This window comes from Drosophila teissieri, chromosome X (genome assembly GCF_016746235.2).
Source record: "Drosophila teissieri strain GT53w chromosome X, Prin_Dtei_1.1, whole genome shotgun sequence".
NCBI lineage: Eukaryota > Metazoa > Arthropoda > Insecta > Diptera > Drosophilidae > Drosophila > Drosophila teissieri.
In genome coordinates, this window is record NC_053034.1 from 10,685,877 (window position 1) to 10,709,108 (window position 23,232).

At 46.1% G+C, this 23,232-nt stretch overlaps 1 protein-coding gene and 1 long non-coding RNA gene across 9 annotated transcripts in view; one reads left to right on the forward strand and one right to left on the reverse strand.

Annotated features, from left to right (window-relative positions):
* Nucleotides 1–2,224: 2,224 nt before the first annotated feature.
* Nucleotides 2,225–23,232, reverse strand: part of LOC122625175 (ras GTPase-activating protein raskol) — a 42,971-nt gene continuing 21,963 nt past the window's right edge. For 2 of the 8 annotated variants that reach the window (XM_043805141.1, XM_043805139.1), the window contains 5 exons: nt 7,186–7,306; nt 6,984–7,111; nt 3,381–6,914; nt 3,015–3,309; nt 2,226–2,834 (listed from right to left, as the gene is read on the reverse strand). In XM_043805141.1, coding sequence (XP_043661076.1) covers nt 2,609–2,834; nt 3,015–3,309; nt 3,381–6,914; nt 6,984–7,111; nt 7,186–7,306 — 4,304 coding nt within the window. In that variant the 3' untranslated portion in view covers nt 2,226–2,608. Of the gene's footprint in view, nt 2,856–3,014; nt 3,310–3,380; nt 6,915–6,983; nt 7,112–7,185; nt 7,307–13,036; nt 14,902–17,750; nt 17,823–18,805; nt 19,389–23,232 lie in introns of those variants that run through there. The other 6 variants (XM_043805140.1, XM_043805138.1, XM_043805136.1 and 3 more) reach the window with 5 other exon arrangements.
* Nucleotides 8,026–22,924, forward strand: LOC122625176. The gene is made up of 3 exons (XR_006326538.1): nt 8,026–8,160; nt 8,226–9,023; nt 22,487–22,924. It is a non-coding gene; the product is annotated as an uncharacterized LOC122625176 (long non-coding RNA).

Consider the following 23,232-nt stretch of genomic DNA (forward strand, 5'->3'; position numbering starts at 1 on the left):
TGGACTTGCAGACTTACAGACTTGCAGACTTACAGACTTGCAGCTAGCCACAAGACACGAAAACTCACTTGGATTCCAGCGCTTGGTTCCTTCCTGCAAACGAGGCTGGTCTCTGGTCTCTAGGTCTATTAACCAGGGGGGTGGTGGAGGGACAGGGGGGAGGTTACAAGGGGGCGGTGGTTTTGGACGGCACATTGCATGTTGGCCATTGGCAGCAGGTAGGTGTGGCCGCAGCCTACGTAGCAAATTGTTTGGGGCGCATTAGATGGCTGCTTACCAGTGCCTATGCACTGAGAACAATAAGTATTAGCTGGGGAGCTAACGGCAAATATTTATAAACTGTTGAAAAATACCTTTAAATAACATTAATAGTTTGAAAGAAAGTATTGCGGAAATACGAACATACTAACACGATCAGTTAGCCTTTTAGAGGAAGTTAAAAGGTTCTATTCTATGCGAAAAATGATATTTGAAAATATTATAACCTAAAATGTAAAGAACTTGCCACAATTTGTAAGTATTATTTGATAAGGAATAAGGCACATGGTTAAAAACAAATACCTATTTTGCACAGCATTTTAAAAAGTATCTACTGGCACACATTTAATCTCATTCTCAAATAATCTCATTTCTTGCAGTGCAATGTGCCCCTGGCCCCCCTCCCCTGGTGCAACCTGCGCATTGGTAATGACTTTATTTGGTTGCTGCGTTAATGGGGCACAGTCTGCTTCTACATCTCCATCTCCATCTCCATCTGCATCTGCATCGCCTGCCTTTCCGTTCCGTTCCGTTCCCATCTTCCATTTGGCGGCAGCGCAAATTGAAAGCGCATTTCAAAATTTTTCACACCTGAAAATTATTTCGTCTCGAGAAGGTTTTCCTCCTCCTTCCCGTTCCCTTTCCCTAACCAACGAGCAGCAGCAGCCAGCGGGGGGTGGGGTTGAAGGGAATAACAACAGGACGAGGGGCAAGTGCAGCGAATTCCGTTTGTGGAGTGGCAGGCTGCAAAACACTCTTCCCGTAGCGCCGCAATCGAAAAACGAGAAACACCAAAAAGAAGGTGCCGACTGCAATTAATCAAAATTTAATTTCAAAAAGTGACGCTGACGATGAGGCCCAAAAAATTGAATTGAAAAGCGGCCAGTGCAAGAGAGACAGAGAGAGATAGCGAGAGAAAGAGAGAGAAGAGGCAAAAGAAAATGTAATTAATCACAAGACGGTTGGGAAAAATGGGAAAAAGCCGCAGCCAACATGGCAACAAGGCAACAAGGCAACCAGGCAACAAAGAGCCAAGGAATACAAAAGAGGCGTCAAAAGTTGACCGGCCAGTCCATCAGCAGTCGCAGAGGCGCCCCTCCCCCCTTTCTTTGATGGTGGGGGATCCCCCGCTGGCCCCACCGTGAGCTAACCAGATTTCCGTTACAATTTATAGGCCCCTCTTTTGGTAAGAAAAATGATATGATGATATGTGCAGTGAGTTCCCCCCCTCCTTCCACTAAAATCGTTGACAAAGCAGGGCGATCGCATTTGATTACCTGATTACCGATTGTTGCCCATCGAAAGACCATATTCTTTGGGCTCCCTGCGGCGGGGATCAGCTTATATATATGATTTGTATAATTCACTTTTCACTTTTTAATTCACTTCGATATTTGTGGAGTTTTCAATAGGTCGGACCTCTATAGTTGCACCTCTATCTTAAGGTTTCTTCTAAATATTAAGCTCAATGGCTTAAATAGCTTTTTATTCGTTATTTATTATTTACTGCCTCACAATGCAGCTGCTCACTAATTTACATAAATACCTTGTTCATACCTTTATCATCAACATAAATGTTTTAATATAAATCCTTAATATTTGTATATTTAATTTTATAACAAGATCTTAAAAATTAAACTCTTTTGAACTTCTTTATTTTTAAAAACAAAATGTTGTCTTAATACTGCTGGCTCCATCTAACTTTAGGCATATCTAACAACAACAAAAAAAAAATGCGCCCTCTACATCTGGATTTATTAACGATCACTGTTTATACATTTTACATTGGAAGTTCACCAAATATCCACTTGGAATGTAAATAAAAGTGCTGTTTTGCTTATCTACACTGTCGAAGTAATTTTGTGTGTAACTTACATCCATGATACCAAATTCTACACACAAGCAGCAAAATAATAAGAAATAAATAAGCCAAGTCGTTAATTTTTGTCTAACTTTGGTTATAATTTTATTCATTATCTTAACTTGTTCCGGTTTCTTCTTCACTTCCATGCTCCGATCTTCAGGGGTTTATCTTGCTGCCTTTGCAGCTGCGTTTTGCGTTTTCACAATTTGTTGGTTTTAAACATAGATTGAGAAATTATGTATAATGTGTGTATATGTTATGCATAGTTATATATTAAACATGTAGTATATATATTATAATTTATGTAGCATACAAAAAAAATATCTAAAAAAAAATAAACAAAAAGGTATCCTTAAGACAGAACCGCCAGTATGCTAGGTATGCTAGGTTTCGGTTTCGGGTTCGGTCGCGGTCACCTCCTCATCCTCCTTAGTCTCCGTCTCCTTCCATCTCTGCCCCCTTCCTTCCTCTCTGCCCCCCATCCGCTCACTGTGGCTTCTGGGTCTTTGGTGGTGCTTGGTGCTGCTGTTGCTGTTGCTGCTGGGTCTCGTACCGCTGGCGCAGGGCGGTCAGGGCACTCAGCAGCCGGCTGTTGGCCGCATCCAGTGCCGCGATCTGCTGGCCCTGCTCCTCGATCACGCGCTGCTTGTGCGACAGCGCCAGCGACATCTTCAGCTGCTCGCGACGCAGCTCCTCCTCCATGGTGATGAGTCTGCAGGAGGATTGAAAGAAACTTTAATTAGGTTTACCCCTGAAGGATGGGTCCATGCTAATTATTTAGACAGTCGTGCGGCCAAAACTAGTGCGTATTCAAAGCAAAGCTGGTTAAGCATTAACACAAACATTTATTTTGGCTACATCGCTTGCGTCTCAAGTTGATTGCAATCCCCACCTGTCGATGATGCTGCGCATAGTGGACTCCGACTGCATGCTCAGATTGTTCGCTCCATTGCTGCCCGCTGGACGCTGCAGGCCGAACAGCTCGTCGCTGGAGTCGCGAAGCTCGGCCTCATCCCGGTCCAGCGTGTGGCAGAGCGTGTCCAGCGTCTGTTGCAGCAGCTGGATCTCTCCGTTCTGGTCATAGCTCTTGCCCAGTCCCTGTTCTGAACCGGCACCTCCTCCGCCGCTGCCACCGCTGCTGCGCAACTGCCTGCGTCGCTTGCCCTCCTGCAACTGGTTGCAGTGTCCTGGAACGAAAAGGTATCTCAAGTTAGCTACATACGTTCTAGGTAGATTCACACGGACTTGTCCAACTCACCCTCTGTATCTGTGCTGCTGTCGGAGAGCGTGCGCGCCGAGTCCAAGCTCAGGCGCCTCTGAGCCGCTGATGTGGCCGAGCCCACGCTGCCCGCCACACTGCCGGCATACTGCTTCAGTTCCTGATCCCGTTCCCTCTGCTGTTGCTGCATCGAATTCTGCTGCTGCTGCTGCTGGTGGGGATGTTGATGGTGTCCCGCGGCACTGGAAGTGGACAAGCCATAGCCCACATTTCCACTGCTGCCGCCGTAGCCGCTGCCGTAGACATCCTCGCGCTTAAGCGGCCCATTCAGCCGCCCGTAGGCGGATGAGCCGCCGCTCTTGCCCAGATTCGAGGTGGACGCAGATGCTGAGGTCGAGGAGCTGCTGCCGCCGCTGAGCGAGCGCTGAGCCTCCAATTTGGTGACAATGCCCGCTCCAGCAGCTGCCGCCGCTGCATAACTGAAGTAATTATCCGCCGAGAGCTGTTCGTCCGAGGAGCTGGGCGTCAAAGTGGCCGCCTCCAAGGCTCCGCCACTGTTGAGGAAAGCCGCCCTAGCGGCCACCAGTCCACCACCAATGGGCTTCAAACGGCTGCCAAACTGCTGTTGCTGTTGCTGCTGCTGCTGCTGCTGTTGGTGGGGATTACTTTGAGCCGATGATCTGGACGAGCCAGTTTGGGGCTGGAGCTGATAGGAGGGATTCTTGAAGGCCAGCGGCGCATTGTGACTGCCCATCGCGGCCTTCAGCTGGCTCTCCACGGGACTGGAGGACTGCGAGGGCGAGGGATTCGTGGAGATGCTCTGGTAGCCAGAGCTGCAGTGACTGCTTTTCGCCGACAGCTGCTCCTTGCCGGGAACGGCGGCGGGCTTCAGGTGACCCTGGTGGTTCTGCTGACCTTGGCTGTGATGGTGATGGTTCGCTGGTTCCGCCACGTCGTGCTCCTCGGCGTACTTGAACAGATCGTCCAGATCCTCCAAGTTCTTGGGCATATTCGAGTTGGGATTCAGATTGTTACCCCGCACATAGCCACCTGAATGATCGGGTATTCCCAAGTTCAGTTTGTGGTGGCTTCGTCCGGCACCCGCTGGTCCCAAACTGGATTTCATCATGGGCGTGGGCGACTTGCAGACAAAAGCACTGCTCGTATCGAACCCGGAGATCTGGATTTGGAATTCCCCGTGCATGTCATCGTAGCTGCCGCTCTGGTTATTGTTGCTGCTGCTGCTGCCCACGTTGCCATTGGCATTGGGATTACCATTCCGTGGCAGTGTCCTGGAGCGAGTGCTCGATGGCGTGCCGGCCTCGTAGTCATTGCCATTGTGCGCCATATACGGATAGTTCATCCGGTCCATGCGCTCCATTGTGCTGGATGCACTGGTCTGTGGCGCCGGCGGGCAGTGATGTGGATGCAGTTGCTGCGGGTGATGGGCATGCTGCTGGTGGCCATGCAGCAGATTGCTGCTGCTGCCATTGAGCGATGAGGACGCCATCGAGGTCTGCGATTGGGCATGCTGCAGGCCTCCAGGCGAACTCATATATTGGTTGCCGGCAATGGAGGTTTGTGAATTCGAGAGCAGCTGGAGGGGATGCTGGTGGTGCGGCTGTGGCTGGTGGCCATGCTGTTGCAGCTGCTGATGCTGTGGTTGCTGCTGCTGCTGTTGTTGTTGCTGCTGCTGCTGCTGCTGCAACAAGCCATTGACCGTGGGATCATTGTATCTAAAGATATTCTTCTCCAGAGAATTGGGCGTAAGTACACCTCGCATGATGCCGCGCTCCGCAGACAATGGTTTGCTGACAATCGCATGCTGCGGCTGGGCCAACTGGCTTTGTTGTGGCAGTAACTGCTCCGAGTTGGAGCCGACGTGCGAGCCCGAGGAGCCCGGATTGCGATTCTCCTGATTCTCGCTGGCTATCGAGTGCGTGGAGGAGGTGGCCGGCAAATAGCCGCCCGGCAGTGCTGTGCCCATGCCGTGCTCTTTGGCTCGGCTGATCTCGTCCAGAATGTGCTGCAACGGATCCAGCTCGTGCTGCCTGGCCTCCGGCAGCTTGGCCAGGCTCTCGCTGAGCAGGCTGTGTAGTATGGACAACTGTTTGCCCTGGTCAATGTACCCAGCCCAATCGAGGATCGAGTCCGGAGCTGGATGCTCCGGCCGCGTGGATATGATCTCCAGAAACTGTTGCATGCGAGCGGCCTCCTGTTCGAGAAAATCGTTGAGGAACTCCATGAAGTTCTCCTTGCCCTGGAAGCGGGTGAAGTTCGCCAGCGTTTGCAGCGTCTTGGCCACCAGTGTGAGGTTGCGGGTGGCCCGTGCCGACGGCAGTTCGCTGGTGATGTTGAAGAGCGACGGCGACAGGATGGCCGGGCACAGGAAGCGCAGGAAAATGCTCGCCGAGATCAGGTTGTCGGCCATATCCTGACGGCCCAACTGCTGCAAGCGCTCCCGGAACGTGGCAAAGCAATTGCGCAGCTGGGCGGGGAAATGCTTGTGCGACTCGAAGATGCACTGCCACGCCCCTCGGACGGCGCCACGCAATGCGGCCTGTTGTCGCTGCAGCGAGCCCGCCGACGAACCGCTCGTCTTGGTGGGATCGACCTCGCAGTCCCTCTCCGACTGTATCAGCTCGTTGATGGGCGCGGATAGTGTGTCCTGCAGATACTGCTCGCCCGTCAGCTTGAGGAATGCCTCCATGCTCTTGGTGGCCAACGAGTTGCCCCTGAACGTTAGTCTCTGATCGCCCACTCGCAGCAGATCGAGGGCCACCACATCGGTGAGAAAGGCACCGGCCAATCCCTGTGCGTGCATCAGCAGCACCAGTGCCTGTCCAATGTCCTCCTTGGCCTTGACGCCGATCACCGGCTCCAGGGTCTCGCACACGCGCTTGTAGTTCTCCTTGAGGTAGGCCAAAAAGTTGGCGTACACATTGATGGGCAGGATGTCGGTGCTCTGGAAGCGGCACTTGATCCGCAGCGTGGGCAACTGCTCCTTGTCCTTGGACCCACTGCCGCCGCCGCCCGAGGTCCTGCCCAGACTGTCGCCCGCCTTGTCGCTCAGTATGGGATACCATTGCTCGCAGGGCAATCTGGAGGTGACATCGTGCACGGGTATCTTCACCGATCCCACGAACTGGTACTTGTCCCGCTTCTTCTTCTTGTCCACCTCACGGAACACGTTGACAGTGATCACATTAATCTCGGGTATGTCGGGAAAATCAAAGTGCTCCCCCCAAAACAGCAGATCCGTCTGCAGCTTCACCGAAGTCCGGCCGTACAGCGTCTTGTCCAGTTGCAGTTCGCAAAAGTATCGCTTCTTGGGCGGCAGATTCTTCGCCTCGTACACCCACATCTTCAGTGAGTTGTCCGTGCGACGCGTGTGCTCCGCATTTGGAGCGATCGACTTGCGCAGCGAGTAGATCCAAAGGTCACGCTCCTGGCGCGATCCGCACGAGTAGTACCGCTCGCCACGAGGCCCGCCCCGTACCTGAAAGCAGTGGCGACGTCCCAGGACCGACTGGTGCACGGGCGCCACGCCCACCGCCCCAGTGCAGGAGAGATCTGGCGGAGAAGAGAAGAGAACGGTTTTTAGGATTCAAGCCAAAAACTCCAGCATTACGCCGAACTCACCTATGGTGGACATGACGGCGTGACTGGACAGCAGACTCTCGTGCGAGCGGGAGCCCCTCAGTCCGCCGGATCCGCGCTTGGTCCGCTCCAGCTTGGTCACCGACTTGGTCCGCTTCAGGGGATTGGATCTGGATTGGATAATAATACCATATGATTAGTTTTGTGATCTTAAACGTATACTCCGCATACTCCGGCGACTCACTTTTTGGAAAAGAAGTTGGTGAAACGGGAGGTGGCATTGTGCTCCGTCTGGTGCTGTTTGCTGCCCAAAATGGGCGTGGTGGGCGCTGATCCACGGCGGCACGCCTTCTCATAGGACGTATCTGCAAGGAAGGAAGCAAAGGATATGGGCATTAGAGGGGATTATCTCACACAAGTGCCAACTCGAGTTTCTCATCTCAAGCACATTTCATTGACCTTCTTTTCAGGTGATTCAAATTCAGTTTCTTATTCCCATTCCGATTCCGATTCAGCTTGGCAAGTATTTTAATCCCCAAATGATGAATTCCCATCCCATCGCACAACTTCACCCGCACATTCCTCTGGCATCCCGTATCCCGTCCCGCATAACAAAAACGGCCACAACACTTTGGCATGAATCGGTTGTAGAACGTTTTTTCATTTTCGGAAGACTTAAAACTGGTTTTCGCCCGTCGAACAAAAGAAAAGGAGCAGCTGCTGCTCAAATGAATTTATCCCAGCCCAGCTCCGCATCACCTGCCGCAAAAAAAAAATAACAACAGCCGGAGCAGCCAGAAGACATGGAAACTGAGGCAAGGAGGCAAGCGCAGTGGCAGCAGCAGCAACAGCAGCAGCAGCGGAAGGGGCAGGTAGGAATGATTCATCATGTGCCTCATTACCGTGGCAAGATGCTAAGCGAGTACACTCAGCACACAAAATAGAACCAAATGACACGAACCAGATGATCCGCATTCAGGTTATCAGACCTGTTTTCTAAGTAACAAACTCTGTGTACCTAAAAAACCATGACACATTTACTTTATTATCCTATGCAATAACTTAGTTCGGCATAACAGGAATAGCAACTTAGCATTGATTATTTTGTATTTATTTATCCATTTCAAATAACCAAATTCATAGTTTAAGATCATCACCATATATGTTAGATAAAGAGAAGAAAACTGCAAGCATCTTTTTAATTATTCCGCATATAATTGTTAGTCTGCTAACTTAATCGAGGAAAACAGTGAGAACTGCGCCTTAAAATCGTATTTTCCGCAGTGCAACAGTAGCTGAAACCGAGTCCAGAATCCGGGAAGCAGAAACCAGTTTCCACCAGGGCATCTCAACTTCTCCTCCTCGCCACAAAGCCGCCCTCACAGCCAAGAGGAAAATGAAGAACGAGCCCAAAAACAAAGCGACCTTGTCGAAGGCAGGCCACCTACAAAGTTAGCCATGAAAAATAGGGGGATATATCGTGTGTGGATGTGTATAGAGGTGGTGGTGGTGGTGATGTTGGTGGGAGGAACGCAGGTGGAGCCCAGGGAACCAGTGGTGCCATATCCCATCATTCTGACTCATCATCGGGGGAGAGCAAACATCATTTCTTTATCTGATGGCATGCAAAAGAGGCATCGGCAAAACGGGCAGTTCCATGTTTTATGGGCCACTCCGCCCATCAGTTTCGTTGGGTGTCCAAAAGGGCTGTCTTCCGCATTTCCAGGTTGATTCATTTGAATGGCCACCACCACCACCACCACCACCACCACACCAGATGCAAACAGCACGATTTGTCATTCAGTCGAGAAATACAACAAACAAATACAAAGCAAGAAGATGGGGGAGAGCAAATAGTGTCATGTTTGGCATTCAAAGACACACAACTTCTATTATTAATACAAAATGGAAAATAGCGAGCAAAAGAATTATGAAATATTCCTATATAAGATCAAAACTCGTTGATGAGCAACTGGTATCATCTGTATCATCATCTTAATCTTACCGCCTGGCGTGCCAAGCAAACAGTCCAAGCGAAAAAAGCATCAAATTCAAAGCGATATACCATAAATGAATGAAAAGGTGAGTCGAAAACGGCGCATTTATACCAATTCTGTAGACGGTGGGTGTTCCACGCCCCCAGACTAATGCCAAATCTAGAATAGGCACGCAAATCTGACTAGCAGAAAACAAAAACAAATAAAAACAAAAAACAAAGGTTAGCAAAGAACACGCACTACATGAAGAAATGTGTGTTTTAATTAAAGCAAACTAGGATAGGTTGCTATCTCAGCACTTTCAAATTAATCTATACTATGCATAAACATGATTTCTTCTCCTCACAAACTTTCCATACCAATCTGGGGCAACTTGGCTTATCAAATTTCTGTATTTCTGTAGAAACCAGCTGCAATTACTTGAACATTTCTGCTTCATAAAGAAAGTAATTATGGTACTCCCATAAGCATTTCAATGGGTTTGAACTGCTCTTTCAATGATGACCCGCCCATTAATCCCATTCATAACTAATGTAGCCCAGAGTTCAAGAACTGATTAGGTCGCTGTGTGTCTATTGGATGATACAACCGAGATTGTCTGTTTCTACAAAATCCAATGAAACACCATTTCGGGCAAAAAAAAAAAAGAGGTGGGCCAATCGCATATATAGTGCGATGAAGTCAGCGGAGATCAGGTCTAGTATATTACACCTAGTCTCCGGGGAGTGTGTAATAATTTGGTAATTTTTGGCCAGATGACCGGACCTCCGGGACAGCGAGTTCATGATCGTGATGATGCTGAAATGCTGAAATGCTGATGCTGAAATGCTGACTACTCATTTACGAATATTGCTCATCGCTTGAGTCACAGTCACTCCACCACCAAATTCTTTGCTTTCGGGGTCTTGAGACAGCGATGCAATTAAAACGGATTAAAACGGATCGTTGGGGGAAGGGGGCAACAAAAGAGAGAGGTTCGCTTTCACTGGCCACCGGCCGAAATGTGGTGATCGATCGAATTGGATCGGATATGTGTATCTTGGGCCCCTTGGGCAGATGCTAACTGTGCGATAAGGTCAGCGCTCAATTATCGACGCGTTAAGTAAACCAAAGCCAAAGCCAAAGCCATAGGCAAAGCCAAAGCAGCGTGTGGAAAGTGGAAAATGCGTACAGTGATCACTCACTATCTCACGATCCGTCAGTGGAGCGCAGTGATAAATGGAACTAGCCAACCAGCCAAATAAACCAACGATCGTGGCAGATAAATGGCCACAGTATCTGTATCTCAACTTTGCTTTGTCTCGCTTCTCGTCTCTTCTTGTCGTATTTCTCGAAAATGTCAACAGTTCTCGCTTGAGTGATATGTGATATACGATCTATGGGACCATGGAGTCGTGGTCTTTTTTTTTTTTGTTTTTAGCGATAAGGGGTCGATCAATAATGAAGTAAGTTCATATTTGAGCAGCGCACGCTCTCCAAATCATAAATATATTCCTTTCGGACTGTTGTCTATTTTCATTTCATTTCCATCGTCGCGTCCGCTTTATCGACGAAAAATGGAAACCGCCTTGGGTTAAGTCGTTAGTTACGAAAGCGTTTGCCGCCTTATCACATTACAAATAAAATGCAACTGAACTGCAACTACAACTACAGCAACTACACTGAGCGAATGCAGCGGCAAACAATAGCAAACACTATCTCCATGTTTGCTGACCACTTGAAATGGACTGTGCGGCACTTGAGCGAGATGCACATGTGTGTTTCGAAACTCTATTTTTGGGAAATGTACGCACAAAGTTTACATTTGACTGTGAACTCGCATTTCGTAGCATTACAAATTTGGTTCTTTTCAGAAATTAGCCATTTGTAAAGCCAAGAAGCGTAACTCTATTAACAGAATCAGCAAAAAAAATCAGTAAATATGCCCTCGCATGTAACAAAAAGTCTTGGGGCATTAACAATTACATCACAATTACATTCACAATCACTGAAGATGATTTAACATAATTGCAAGTACTTCAGTCACAATTTGTTTGCTCATTTTCCCGAACTATCCTCAAATTGACACCAATTATTTGCAGTGCATCAGCGAAAAATGGCAGCAACAATTTGAGTTTTAAAATAAAGCGGTTCGTTTGTTTGGCATTCTCATTCTCCCATCTCTTTCGCGCGCTCTCTCGCTGTCTCTCTTCTGGCTTCAAAAAAAAAAAAGAAGAATGAAACTGGTTTCTTGTGCGGGTGTGTGTGAATCATAATAAAATAGCAACAGTCCAGAAAAAAAGCAACGAAATTGAAATTGTAGCCAGAGAGAATGGAAGGGCAGGAGAGGGAGAGGAGTGGAGTGGAGAGGAGGGGAGTGGAAGTGGAAAATAAAAACAAGCAAACAGAAACGACGCCGCACAGTGGGACCACGATTTAAATGATCACAAATCGAATTGGTCACACTTCTGCGGCGGCGCTAATGCGAATCGATCGGGCATTTAACGGTACAAAATGTACCGCAGAGCGTGATCCTCTCTCTTTCGAACTCATTGAAATGCAATGAGCTTCCTGGCGGCGTTCCAAGTATAGAAAACTGATTCCGATTCAATGGCCAGCACAGCGGGCATAATTCAAGAAGTCGTCACTAGTTGGAAAACACACCAATGGCGTTCCTGGAATACCAAATCAGAATGCCAGAGGACAGGATAGAGATATAATACTTTATTTATGTACACACTCCAATCACTTTCGAATCGATTTATCGGGGTTCAGTGCAGAATCTACACGGAAAGAAAGCCAGATCACAAGGCATTTATTCCATACTTTATTAAGTTGGTCAGAATCAAATACATATCGATAAAGAATTGCCCCTTAGAACTTGTATAGACTATGACCAATTTAAATCCAGTTCGTATATAGAATGTCATTCAGCCTAGTCTTATATTTGTTCTGTAACTTGATATCATTCAATATTCTTTTAATTTTCTGTGCACTGCTGCGAAGCCCATGGTGCGCCGCTTCACTGCCCTCCAGGGCCATCAAATTGAGCTACAATTGAGCCACACAATTGGGCTACGTTCCAAAAGAATACATATACTTGGGCGCACATAAACATATATATATATATGTATGTATGTATTATGTACATGATGGCGTTGGTTGGGGGAGGAGGAGGGTTCACCTCCGATCGTGTGTAAATAAAGTAGCTGGCAGGCTTGATGATGATGGCAAACGTCGCAAAAGAAACGCACAGGAAGGCTTAATAAGAGCCGCCAGAAAGTGTGAAGAACACATGGTGGAAGAGAAGGGGCAGTGTGACACAGCTGCGGTCATAATAATAGCCCTTGGAAACATCTGCCCATAAAATTAAAGGTACCCACAATAAAAGTTGTAATTTACAAGCATAACATTGTGTTGTGGAGTTTTTATATTAGCCATTATCACCCCTAATAGACACTTTGTTATATGTCTTGTACTTGAGTTAATAGATCTGGATCATGAGGCAATATCCACTGGATTTGTACAGTAGATATAGTAAACAAGTATATATCAACAAATATAAGTATATTAAACAAATAACAAGTAGCATTGCTTATAGAAAACTATATTATTTTCTACTTGAGATCTTCTAAGAGAGCGATCCCTTTGAGATCCATTAGATCTAGAACCAAATGATTTCAACGAGTAAAATGGAAATGCAGTAAAGGGTATTGCTTTTGATCTTGGTAATGGAAAAAAGGAATTTGAAATGAGTTCCGGATACCTTTGTCGTAGGTTTCTCAGTTCTTCGGATAAAGATAGCTATTGGTGACCTATAACTTTGGCCCGTGCTGTCAGCGAGGGGCGCGGGTTATTTCTTATCTTATCGTGACCCCGTGCAGATAGGGGAACACCAAATGCGATCGCCGTTGCTCGATACAAACGAAGTTTGCTCGATCGGATCGTAATGAAATGGTATATGGGAATGGGATCGCAAGGGGTTGTTTTTCGTTTTTCGGCTGTTTGCCACAGGAAATACTTATGTCGTACTTGCTGCCTGCCCATTGAGCAGACACAAAGAATTCGGTACTTTTTTTTCATCTGTTTTTTTTACGTGGGGGGGAGGAATCGACCTACCAGAATGATGTCCCGCATCGTCCTCCGCCGTTGTCGTTGTCTCATGCTCTGTGGTCACAGAGAGATCCGCTCCAGTTGCGGAGGCGGATGCAGATGCGGATGCCATGTGTATGGCCAGATCCCTGATCTTGAAACGTTCGCAGATCAGTTTCTCGCACTGATCCGCCTGGAAATAGCAGTTCAGCTCGTCCAGACTCAAGGGAACCACATCGTAGGGCTGATAGAAGTGTTTGCCCCAACTGCCATTGTTGCTGGAGTTGTCGCCAGCACAGCTGGTGGACAATGCTCCCTGCATGACGCCCTGATGGACACCGAGTCCTCCGTTGGATCCACTTCCCGATCCCAGAAGGCCGGCCTGATTTGGTTTGAGCAGCGAATTGCTGCGTGCCACCTTCGTGGAGTGGGCACGTCGGATGAAGCTCAGCGATTTCTTGGGCGGCGAACAGATCGCCGAGGTATTGGGGGGCGTGGCCGCGGCTACATCCGTTGTCAGTTTGGGCGTGGACTTGAGTAGAAAGAGGTTCTTCGGTGGGAAACTGTGCGTGAGTATCGAGGTGGCCGAACAGCTGTTCTGCAGCTTGTAGGGCGATGAGCTCGCTATCTGACTGGCCGTGCTGCCGCCGAACAGCTGACGCTGCTTCTCCTGCAGCTTTTCCCGCTTTTCCTGCTTCTCCTGGTACTTTTCCCGCTTCTTCTCGAGCTCATCCAGTGCGGCTGCCTCGCGTAAAACAACTGAAGGCGATAGATTTTGCGGCAGGGTCTTCGATTTGGCACGAAGCGTAATCAGCGTCGTCGTTGTTGTTGTTGTTGTTGATGTATTGGTAGTAGTACTAGTATTACCATTACCATTATTGTTACCATTATTGTTTGTGGCCAAACCGCGCTCCACCGACGGCAGCGGTACGGCCAGTATATTGGTTCGCGATCGCGATTTCATTAGCTTTATGGGCGTCGAGGTGTTCGTCTGCATGCGACTTATCTCTGAGTCATCGTCGTAGTCGTTCGACTCGTGGGCGGCGGACAGTGCCTGCTGTTTGGGCGGCGGGGGCGTGGCCAGGACAATGTCGTTCTCCTCATTGAAGTGAGTCCTGGGCGCAGCCGTATTTGGTATGTTTGCTATCTGGCTGTTGTTTGGCATGATGGTCATGATGGTGGACATGGTACTACCACCATTACTACCCATCGAGGACTGCTCGTTGTCGCTGCCATTCAAACTGATGACGTTCAGTACGATGCCATATCGTTTCAGTTTCGATGGGGATGCGCTGGTGGTGGCGTTATTATTGCCGGTGGGCAGGGACTTGAGCAGCTGTTCGCGATGACGGGCCTCCGTGGAGTTCTCCTCATCCTCATCGGTGTCGGAGTACTGGGCGGTATGCTCGCTGCCACTGATGCTCCAATTGAAGCCGCAAGGTGGCGACATTTTCGATGGAGTTTTCCGCTCGAATAGAGCACTCACCTTGGCCACGCCGCTTTTCACCGAACTCGATTTGCGCAGACTGTAGCTGCTTTTCGTCGATGATTTTGTTTCGGAATTCGTTAGGGAATTACTATTGCTACTTAGGCTGGTGTTGCTCGAGGACTTTTGCACCAGATGATCGGTGGGCGTATCCTTTTTGGGGTGCTCCTCGTCGTCTTCGATTACCAATGGTACATAGAATGTGGAGCGTCGTCTTTGGGATTTCTCCTCGGGCGTCGCTATTATCGGGTTTTCACTGTTTCCTGTGTCTGCTGTATTTCCCACTGCTGCTGTTGTTGTGCTGCTGGCGGCCTGCAACATTTTGTTATTTTTCGCTCAGTGTACTTTCGAGAGCATGGCACACACACACATTGGCAGAGTGAGAGAGAGAGAGGGAGAGGGAGCACACGCAGGTATATTTTGTATTTGTGTTTGTTGACGCTGCGGCTGCTGGTTCTTCTTCTTCGTCTTCTAGTACTTCTACTTCTTTCTCTTTTTCGCTGATGCTTCTGTTTTTACTTCTTGAATTTTATTTACTTCCCCTCTCGCATCGTCTTTAAGTTATTTTTGTTGCTGCTGTTGTTGCAGTGTGCGTTTGTCGCTTGGCTTACAAAAATTATGCGCTCAACTGCATTTCCGCGTTTTTTCTCTTTCCTCACGCTTTGTTTTTGCTGTTACTTTATCGCCTTTTCGCACCACATTGTCGCTTGGTTAAGTTTCTTCTTTATTTATCTTTATTTTTTGTACTACTCTTGGTTTCTTTTTGTTGTTGGTTGTTGGGTTGGTTAATTTTGGTTTTCAGTTGCAGCATACACACACACACACGCACACAATCGCAGCGCAGAGAGACTGCACTAATACACACGCACACGCATCTTTTTTCTCCTTCGTGTGCAGGAATGCGTTTCTCGTTTGTTGTTGTTGGAATTAGGGGATAAAACACTTTAACAAAAACAGCACTAGCTTTAACAATTATTAAACAAACAAAAAAATGAGATGTGTCGCTCAGCAAACAAGGCAAAGGAGGTAATATTTATGCAGCGCAGGACATAATAAAATGCAATAACATAGTTAAAACCGACCGACGCACGCGACAGCGAAACTAAAAACAATAATAATAAACGGGGCGATTTAAAAAACCGCCGACGCCGCTCCGTTCCGTTCCTTTCCGTTCCGTCCACTCCACCCGAACTCAAAAATCGATCTGATCTAGCGATGTACAAAACATTTGCGCAGCGCCCACCGATGTTTGCTGCGGCGCGATACTTTTCGGCTTTTGTGTCGGTAGTGTCGCTATCGATTAATCGATTTTCAAGCCATGATCGTCATCTACGTGGGGAGTCTCATCCCTTTTCACAATTTTGCTCTAATTAAACGCATGGTTCTTGGTGTTAAATGTCAATATACAACGTTTTTCACACAGTGGCTGTTCGCGAATGCGAAACGACAAAAAACAGCAGTCGACGATCGTCGGTCGGCAGCGCTGCCCAGCGAGGGCTGCACATGCGCAGGGCTACAACAACGCCACAGTAGCGGTGAAAATTATAGCTACGGCAGCAATAAACATTTTTTTATATAAAAAAAATAAAATATATGTTTTCAATGTAATATGTAGAATATATTTTGATAATTTTTCAACAATATATAAAATATATAATTATATATATTGAAATAAACACAGAAATAATTTTAATGAATCCCTATTAGTTATTGATTAAGCTATTATTTTTATGACACAACATGTAGGTATCTACGCTTTGGAGCACACTAAGTAATCCAATTTTCCTACCTCAACTGTGGGTGTCTGTGAATGTGTGTTGGGTGCTAGTTGGGCAGTCGGGCAAGGCATAATACAAATTAGGGGAACACCAACCGAACCTCACCCCCACCTACCCCCCGCAACAACCCACTCGTAGCAGCCGTCGTAACGCTTGGTTCGGTCTTTGCCTCTATTTTATTTTATTATTGTGTGTTTTTTTTTTGGTTTCTTTCCGTTTTTGTTCACTGCGGAAGTGCGTGACTATGGGGTTTTATGTGACACGTTCACCTCCTTCGCCGCAACGAAAAACGGAAGACTTGTTTACGAGCGGCTCGAAAGTAACCATTTTCATTCGCATTTCCATGGGCATTACATTAGCATAGGGGCACAATGAACTGTGCGAGAGGGAGTTCTCTGCTGCTTTACTTTTCAACTTTCAACCCCTGGCCAGGCGATCGTTATATAAGCCACGTCCTGCCTCTTGAAATTCCGTTACCCTTATAGACCCATTATAATGCCCATGGAATTCCCCTAAATTCATTAACTACTTCTTATTCGGGGGGAGCTATGCAAATAAACACGGGGTTATCCACAAAGTACTGCATACTTTTTGGGTTGTGTAGAATACCTGCCATGTCAAGTAGAAATGTGCGTGTAGAATTCGGAACTTTACAGTAGAATCTACGGAGTAGATCATCGTAAAACGCCTCGATTTATGCAGGCAGCTGGTATTATAAAGAAAATTGCAAAAAATAGATATATTATGTACTAGCATTCTTTAAGCTACCGAAAGTAAACCCAGTTGAACAGAACAACCTGTTTGTTTACAAAAACTTAAAGGTGCTAATAGTTAACTCAATTTCATGGTATTTATAAATATTTATGAAACGTTTTAAGACTGGTTGCCTCTAAGTGGCACATAATTACCAACTTTGAAATGGTTTTAGAATACTCAATTTTGCAAGACATGAAAGTCAAATTTGTGTTGGTTTTCGCAATAGTTAAAGTGGAAATTCCATTGCAGTTTGCATTATTATGGAATTCCGGAAATAGAAGAATATAATTTGAGGGGTATTCTCTTGTTCGATGAGCTTCCGATATTATACACAAGTGGTGAGAACCCCCAAGCGTCAGCATGCATAGAGTTGAATGTCGCCCATGAAGTGATAGTGTCCAGCAATTGCTGATAAGTTCAGAGCAGATCGGATTGCGCTGAGCCGGCAAAAGTATTTGCATTTGTGGGTTTCTAGGTCTCTATCCGGCTGTCCAGTGCAAAAGCGTCCTAAGCGCCACATGGAAATCGGGGAATCAGAAGCAGAAGTAGAAACAGAAGCAGAAGTAGAAACAGAAACAATGTCACGACATTGAGATACGGATAATGCATGAGTAAGTTGCTGCCATAGTCACTCACTCAGTCACTCACTCAGTCACTCACTCAATCATTCATCACACTGAAAGGGAATCAATTGAACAATCGGGCACTTTGTGTTTGTTACCTTCGTTCAGCGATGTATCGTTTAGCGCCGTATCGAAATGTATGCGAGGCAGTGTCTTCGACTTGTACTCACCTGCAAGTAGTGGAAGAAAGAGAGGTTGAAATGGATTAGTTGTGTTAAATGCAAATGCCAGAGACGTCTTAATACTAGTAATGTTTTGTTTGCTGTTTTGTTTTGTTTTGCAAAAAAAGGCGACCCATTTACATGGCCTGACCTTTGAGCTGGTGCTGTAAAATTCACTTCAATTAATGCAAAATATGAGATACAACGAAATACAATTGCTAGACATCGCAAACATCGCAAGTGGTCGCGGCGCTGACAATGTGGGGCACGCTCGTAAATTGAGCAATTGTTGTAGGTGACCCAGGAGTCTGTGTCTCTGTCTCTGGGATCTCCGGTCTTCAAAGTGAGCCCCACAGCCCCTTGGGTTCCCAGGGCAAGGCGTTATTATTGTGATTATGATTGTGCCGTTGACACTTTTTCCCAACCAAACGCTGCATTATCTACTTTGCGCGGGTCATCAGTCGTAACTGTGCAACTGTAAATTATGCCGCCACACAATTGACTTCAAAGCGAAATGGCCGAACTGACGAACTGATGAACTGATGAGCTGCCCAACTGCCAACCCAATCCAGTGATGATTGTGAATTCTCATTCTCATTCTCGATGATGTCACATCCGTCTTCCATCCAGCCATCCAGCAATTCATCCATTCATGCTCTGGCGCAGTTATGTGATGACAGATAAAATAACTCTGGGGGTTCTCCGATATGAATATACTCACTCGCACAGCTGAATCATTTCGATTTCTGACTAAATGTTTATGTTTTCTTTACACATTTAAAGCGCTACTTCAATCATATCCTTGCTCATACATAAACAATAAATTTAGTCAGGTGTCAGGAAGTATGCAATACAATATTTAACTTTCGAAAATACAAGGAATTCCGGATCAGTGCATACTTTACACGTATCCTTACGCTTATCCTTGAACATTTTAAGCTATTTGCTTCCCCAGCTAAATCTTTCAATAACCCAGCACTAGTGTTACTTACTCCTGCCCGTGGCCTCCAGAGTGGATGCACCCGATGCCGTGCCAGCAACGCGCTCCTGCTCGCCGCCCTTCATCAGCTGCAGCGCCTGCAGTATCTCCACATCGGCGTTCATCGTGCCGTGAATGGGCGGAGTGGGTGCGTCATCCCGCTCGCCCCTCAAACAGGAGGCCAATCCCCGACCCCGCGGCATTGTGCTCCTCCGCATAGCCGAAGTTGGAGGCTGCTGCTGCTGCTGCTCCATGGTTCGCGTTGCTGGATTTGGTGTGGAGTGCTGCGAGTGCTGCGATTGCTGCGTGTTCTGGGAATTCAGGGAATTCTGGGGGGCAGTGCGCGGCATGGAGTGCATCTTCCTCTGTTGCGGAGTCGTCGAGTTGGCCGTCTGCATTTGCACCTCGTCGCTAATTGGCCGCAAAGCACCGCAATTCATTCTGATTTGGTTAGCTGCTTTTCTATTTGGTATTCTTGCTAAAGTTGCCTTTGCTGTTTTTTGGTTTCCGTTGCCGTCGTAGTTTTGTTAATTTTATATTATATTTTATTAATTTTTTTTGTGGGTTTTTTTTAGTTTTCAGTGCTTAACCTTGACATGGTTTCCTGTGCGACAAAGGGGCAAAGGGTATAAATTTCACATCACAACACTCGCGAGGGATGAAACACACTGGCCTGGCTTGGTCGTTTAATTTCATTATGCGTTTAAAGGAGTTTCGAGTTTTAAGAATTAGGTTTCTATTTCAATTAAGCGCACAAAATGCACTAAAATGTTTGAAATGTTTGCTTTTCGCATAAATGCAGCACATATGATCACTGATCTCGGACACCCACTTTATTCGGCTAACACACAGGGCTGTTTTCCGTTTCTCCTTCGGGCCCAAAGCCATCTGACATCGGCGTTTTAACTTGGCTCGGTTTCGCTTGCCTGCGTCGGCAATTAAGATTTATGGTCATGGCGTGTTGGCCCCTGTAAGCGCACCCCTACCGGTTTTAGCCGCCCTCTAAACCGAAGAAATAATAATAATAATAATCTAAAGGCTCCTACGACTGCGACTTTTTTCGGGCCTCTAAATATGGTTCAGCTAATTTTCCAAGTGGTTTTCCGTTCTTTTGCACACGCGCGACTGCGCAACAAAGGAAAACATATAAATAATATTGCATGCATGAGTGTGTGTGTTAGCCTTCAGTGTTTGGGCTTAAATTTTCCTTTTAACTTGTTCAATTTTACGGCCGTTGGGTTTCGGTGTTGCAGTATTGGTGCGAAACGGAATCGAAATGTTTGTTTATGTGTGAGCAGCTGTGGGTGCGTTTTTCTATTCTTTTTTTTCAGTGGGTGGGGGTTTTCCACATCTGATCGAGAGAGAGAGAGAGAGAGAGGAGAGAGAGAGAGCGGGAAATAGAGAAATCCGCAGAAGAGAGTGTATAAGTTATGCAGCAGCCCACACAAGTTTGTCATTACAAAGTCTACAACCATTATTCTAAGTGCACACCACTCTGTTCTAATTCTTGTATAATAATATGAATAATATAGTTACAAATCACATTTATCTGGCAGATAGCTTGAGTTTTCCTCTAAAGTCTCAAGTTAAGGCGCCAATCGATAAGTGCAGACCAATTAAATCGCCAGCAAACATAATGTATGCAATCAGCCCAAGGCGTTAAAAATCTGTAATGATTGAGGAGCTGCGGCTTTCTCTTGTTCGCTTTTTGCATTTTCCCCTCTGAAAATGCCACAAAGTAAAAAAAAAAAAAAAGAGAAAAACCGAAAATGGGGTTTTGTTTTGTACGGCGGCGGTGAATTCTAGGCCTCAATTTTGTGGTTTGCTGATTTCCATTACTGGATTTTCCTCTTGCGTGCGTTTCGCGTTTTTATTTTCTTTTCGCTTTATTTTCTTTTAGTTTTATTGTTATTTCAAATAATTTTCCATATCTGCTTTCAATTGCTGCGTGCCCGAAAAGAAAAGCTGCCTGGCTGCTAACCATCATATTTTTCTAGTTGAATTTTTCGTGTGCGTGCTCCTCTGGTGATAAACATAAATTTCGCCACAGAAACTTGACTATTTTTTCATTACTTTCTCCAACGGTAGCGACGACAGACACGCAGCAGCTGTTCTCTAGCTGCCTCTCTTTCCTTGCTACATTGCGAGAAATTTTGTGTTCGTTTCAAGGAATCAAGTTAAGTAAAACTTGACTTGGTAAACAACATATCACTTGATATGTTATCACTTGATATTACTTGATAATCACTTGAGAATTGTGAGTTTGTAAAGTTTATCTGCATATAAGATTTAAACTTTGGCTTCTATAGAAAAAAGATTTGAAATTTGAATTTGATTTGCAGAAGACTTGATAAAGAGAGACTACTCAGGACCTAAAATACACTTTCCCTTCAAATTACGACCTCGAGTCAACGGATTTTCTGCGAGTGTATGGCCTGTATCTCATTCACGCTTCTCTGCTTACTCGAGCGCGTCGCCCACGTTGGCACCTGTGCGCCCAGAACGACAGGCAGACTCTCTTTTGTCCACCTTCTTGTTCCACCTTCCATTTAAGCGGAAGTGCAAGCCAATGGCCAGAAGTGCTCAGAATTCGATATGCCATATATACTATACACTATACACTATACTGCACAATATGGTCACATGACTCGTACTCCCACTCCCCGCTCCCCACTCCCCACTCCGCTTCCCTTTTCATTCCGCCGGCGACTGATGATGTTTTTATATGGGAAAAAGAGAAAAACTCCAAACAAAAGCGGCAACTGCAACGGATGCGCCATATAAAGGCAGCATGCAACGCTTCAAGCTGAAAGCTCTTTTTTTTTCTCCATGTGATTCCCTGCTTTTTTACTCTTTTCTTTTTCTGTATTTTTTGTGTGTTTTTTGCTGATTAATGCAGCCGGCGTTGGCGTCACATTGTGTTTGCTTTATTTACGTTGTTTGGGGGTTTCTTTCTTTTTTAATTTTTTCTATTTCATTTTTTTTATTTTCATTTTTTATTTATTGTTTTTTGAGGGCGTAGCGGCCCCGCATAATGCATAATTTGGCAGAGATGCATTTTTGCACGTCGATGACGATGGCAACAACAACAACAGTAGCAACAACAACAGCAGCAGCAGCAACAACAAACAGCTCAAACATCAGCCAACAACGTCAATGTAATCATAGACTTTGCCCAGACTCAACGCAACTGATTATATATGCACCAATGCAAGTATCTCTCGAAAAGTGCCTGCACATGATGCACATATATTACTATACATGGCTCGAAGGGGGCGGGGGGTTGGAGGGGGCAGGAGGGCCAGGTGATAAGCCACGAAAGGTAAAGTCTCGGCTGTCAAGGTGTAAAGAACAAAACCACACCACACAGCTCCAGCGGAAGATGAATGATCCCCAGCCAAGGGTACAACTTCCATTTCCTCAACAACTAGAAATCCCTAGAAATCCGATTAGAGGCTGTGTAAAACTTTTCCCTTTCATAGACAGCATTCCAAGTGCCATCGAAATGGTATATTATAATAGAGTTTAGTTTGAATGGCATTTAAATAAGCACTTCCTAACTTTTAGAGTTCATTTATGTTGCAAAACTTTTTTTATGGCCAGCGAAGGAACACCCATTCTTGAGAATGCCGATTCTCTTTGTTCATTTATATTTTTCTTTTTATTTTATTTCTTTTTTTTTGTTTTTGGGCAGATAATGGTGCCGTTCCGGAGAAGTTCAAAACCGCCTGGAAGCAAGGTCCCACACAATTGCGAGTGGCAACCAAAGCCAAAGCCAAAGCTCATTAGGTTTACGGCTAATATATATTATAATGAGTATGAGTATGAGTATCGCCTTATAATAGGCACTCTGGTGGCTGCCCTCGTCGCGGGGACGTGGGAAACTTTCCATCTATTCATCTTTTGTCGCATAGAACACCACGGCGACGATGATCGCCAAAGTCAACGGCTGATGAGCGCCAACAGAGCGAAACCGGTGTTATGCAAGCGAAACACTCGCCAAAACGCCAAAACATGCCCCCTTATTTGGCTTAGTGTATTCATACGGCTTCTAATTGATCGTATTTAAATCCATTTCAAAATGTTCCAGCAATCAATATGTATATTCTATCTATATAACCAGGAGACTGTACCTTTTACAATTGAAAATAACTTGGTAATCCTAACTCTTAAATAATATATGCTAGTATCTGTAGTATAAGTACTTTCCAAATAATAATGCTGTATCAGTAGTGGCTATAAAAGCTTGTTCATCTTTTTGAATCACTTGCCAACAGAAGTACACTGTGTGAAATTTTAGATAGCTGTCTTTCCGAGTGCCGGGTTCATGGATCGTGGACAATGGACTGGGGACTGGGTAGCCATACAACTGGTGTATTGGAATTGAATGGAAAAAGGGCCGTGGGCTCCGTGTGCACCGGTCCCCAGGTCATTTCCCTC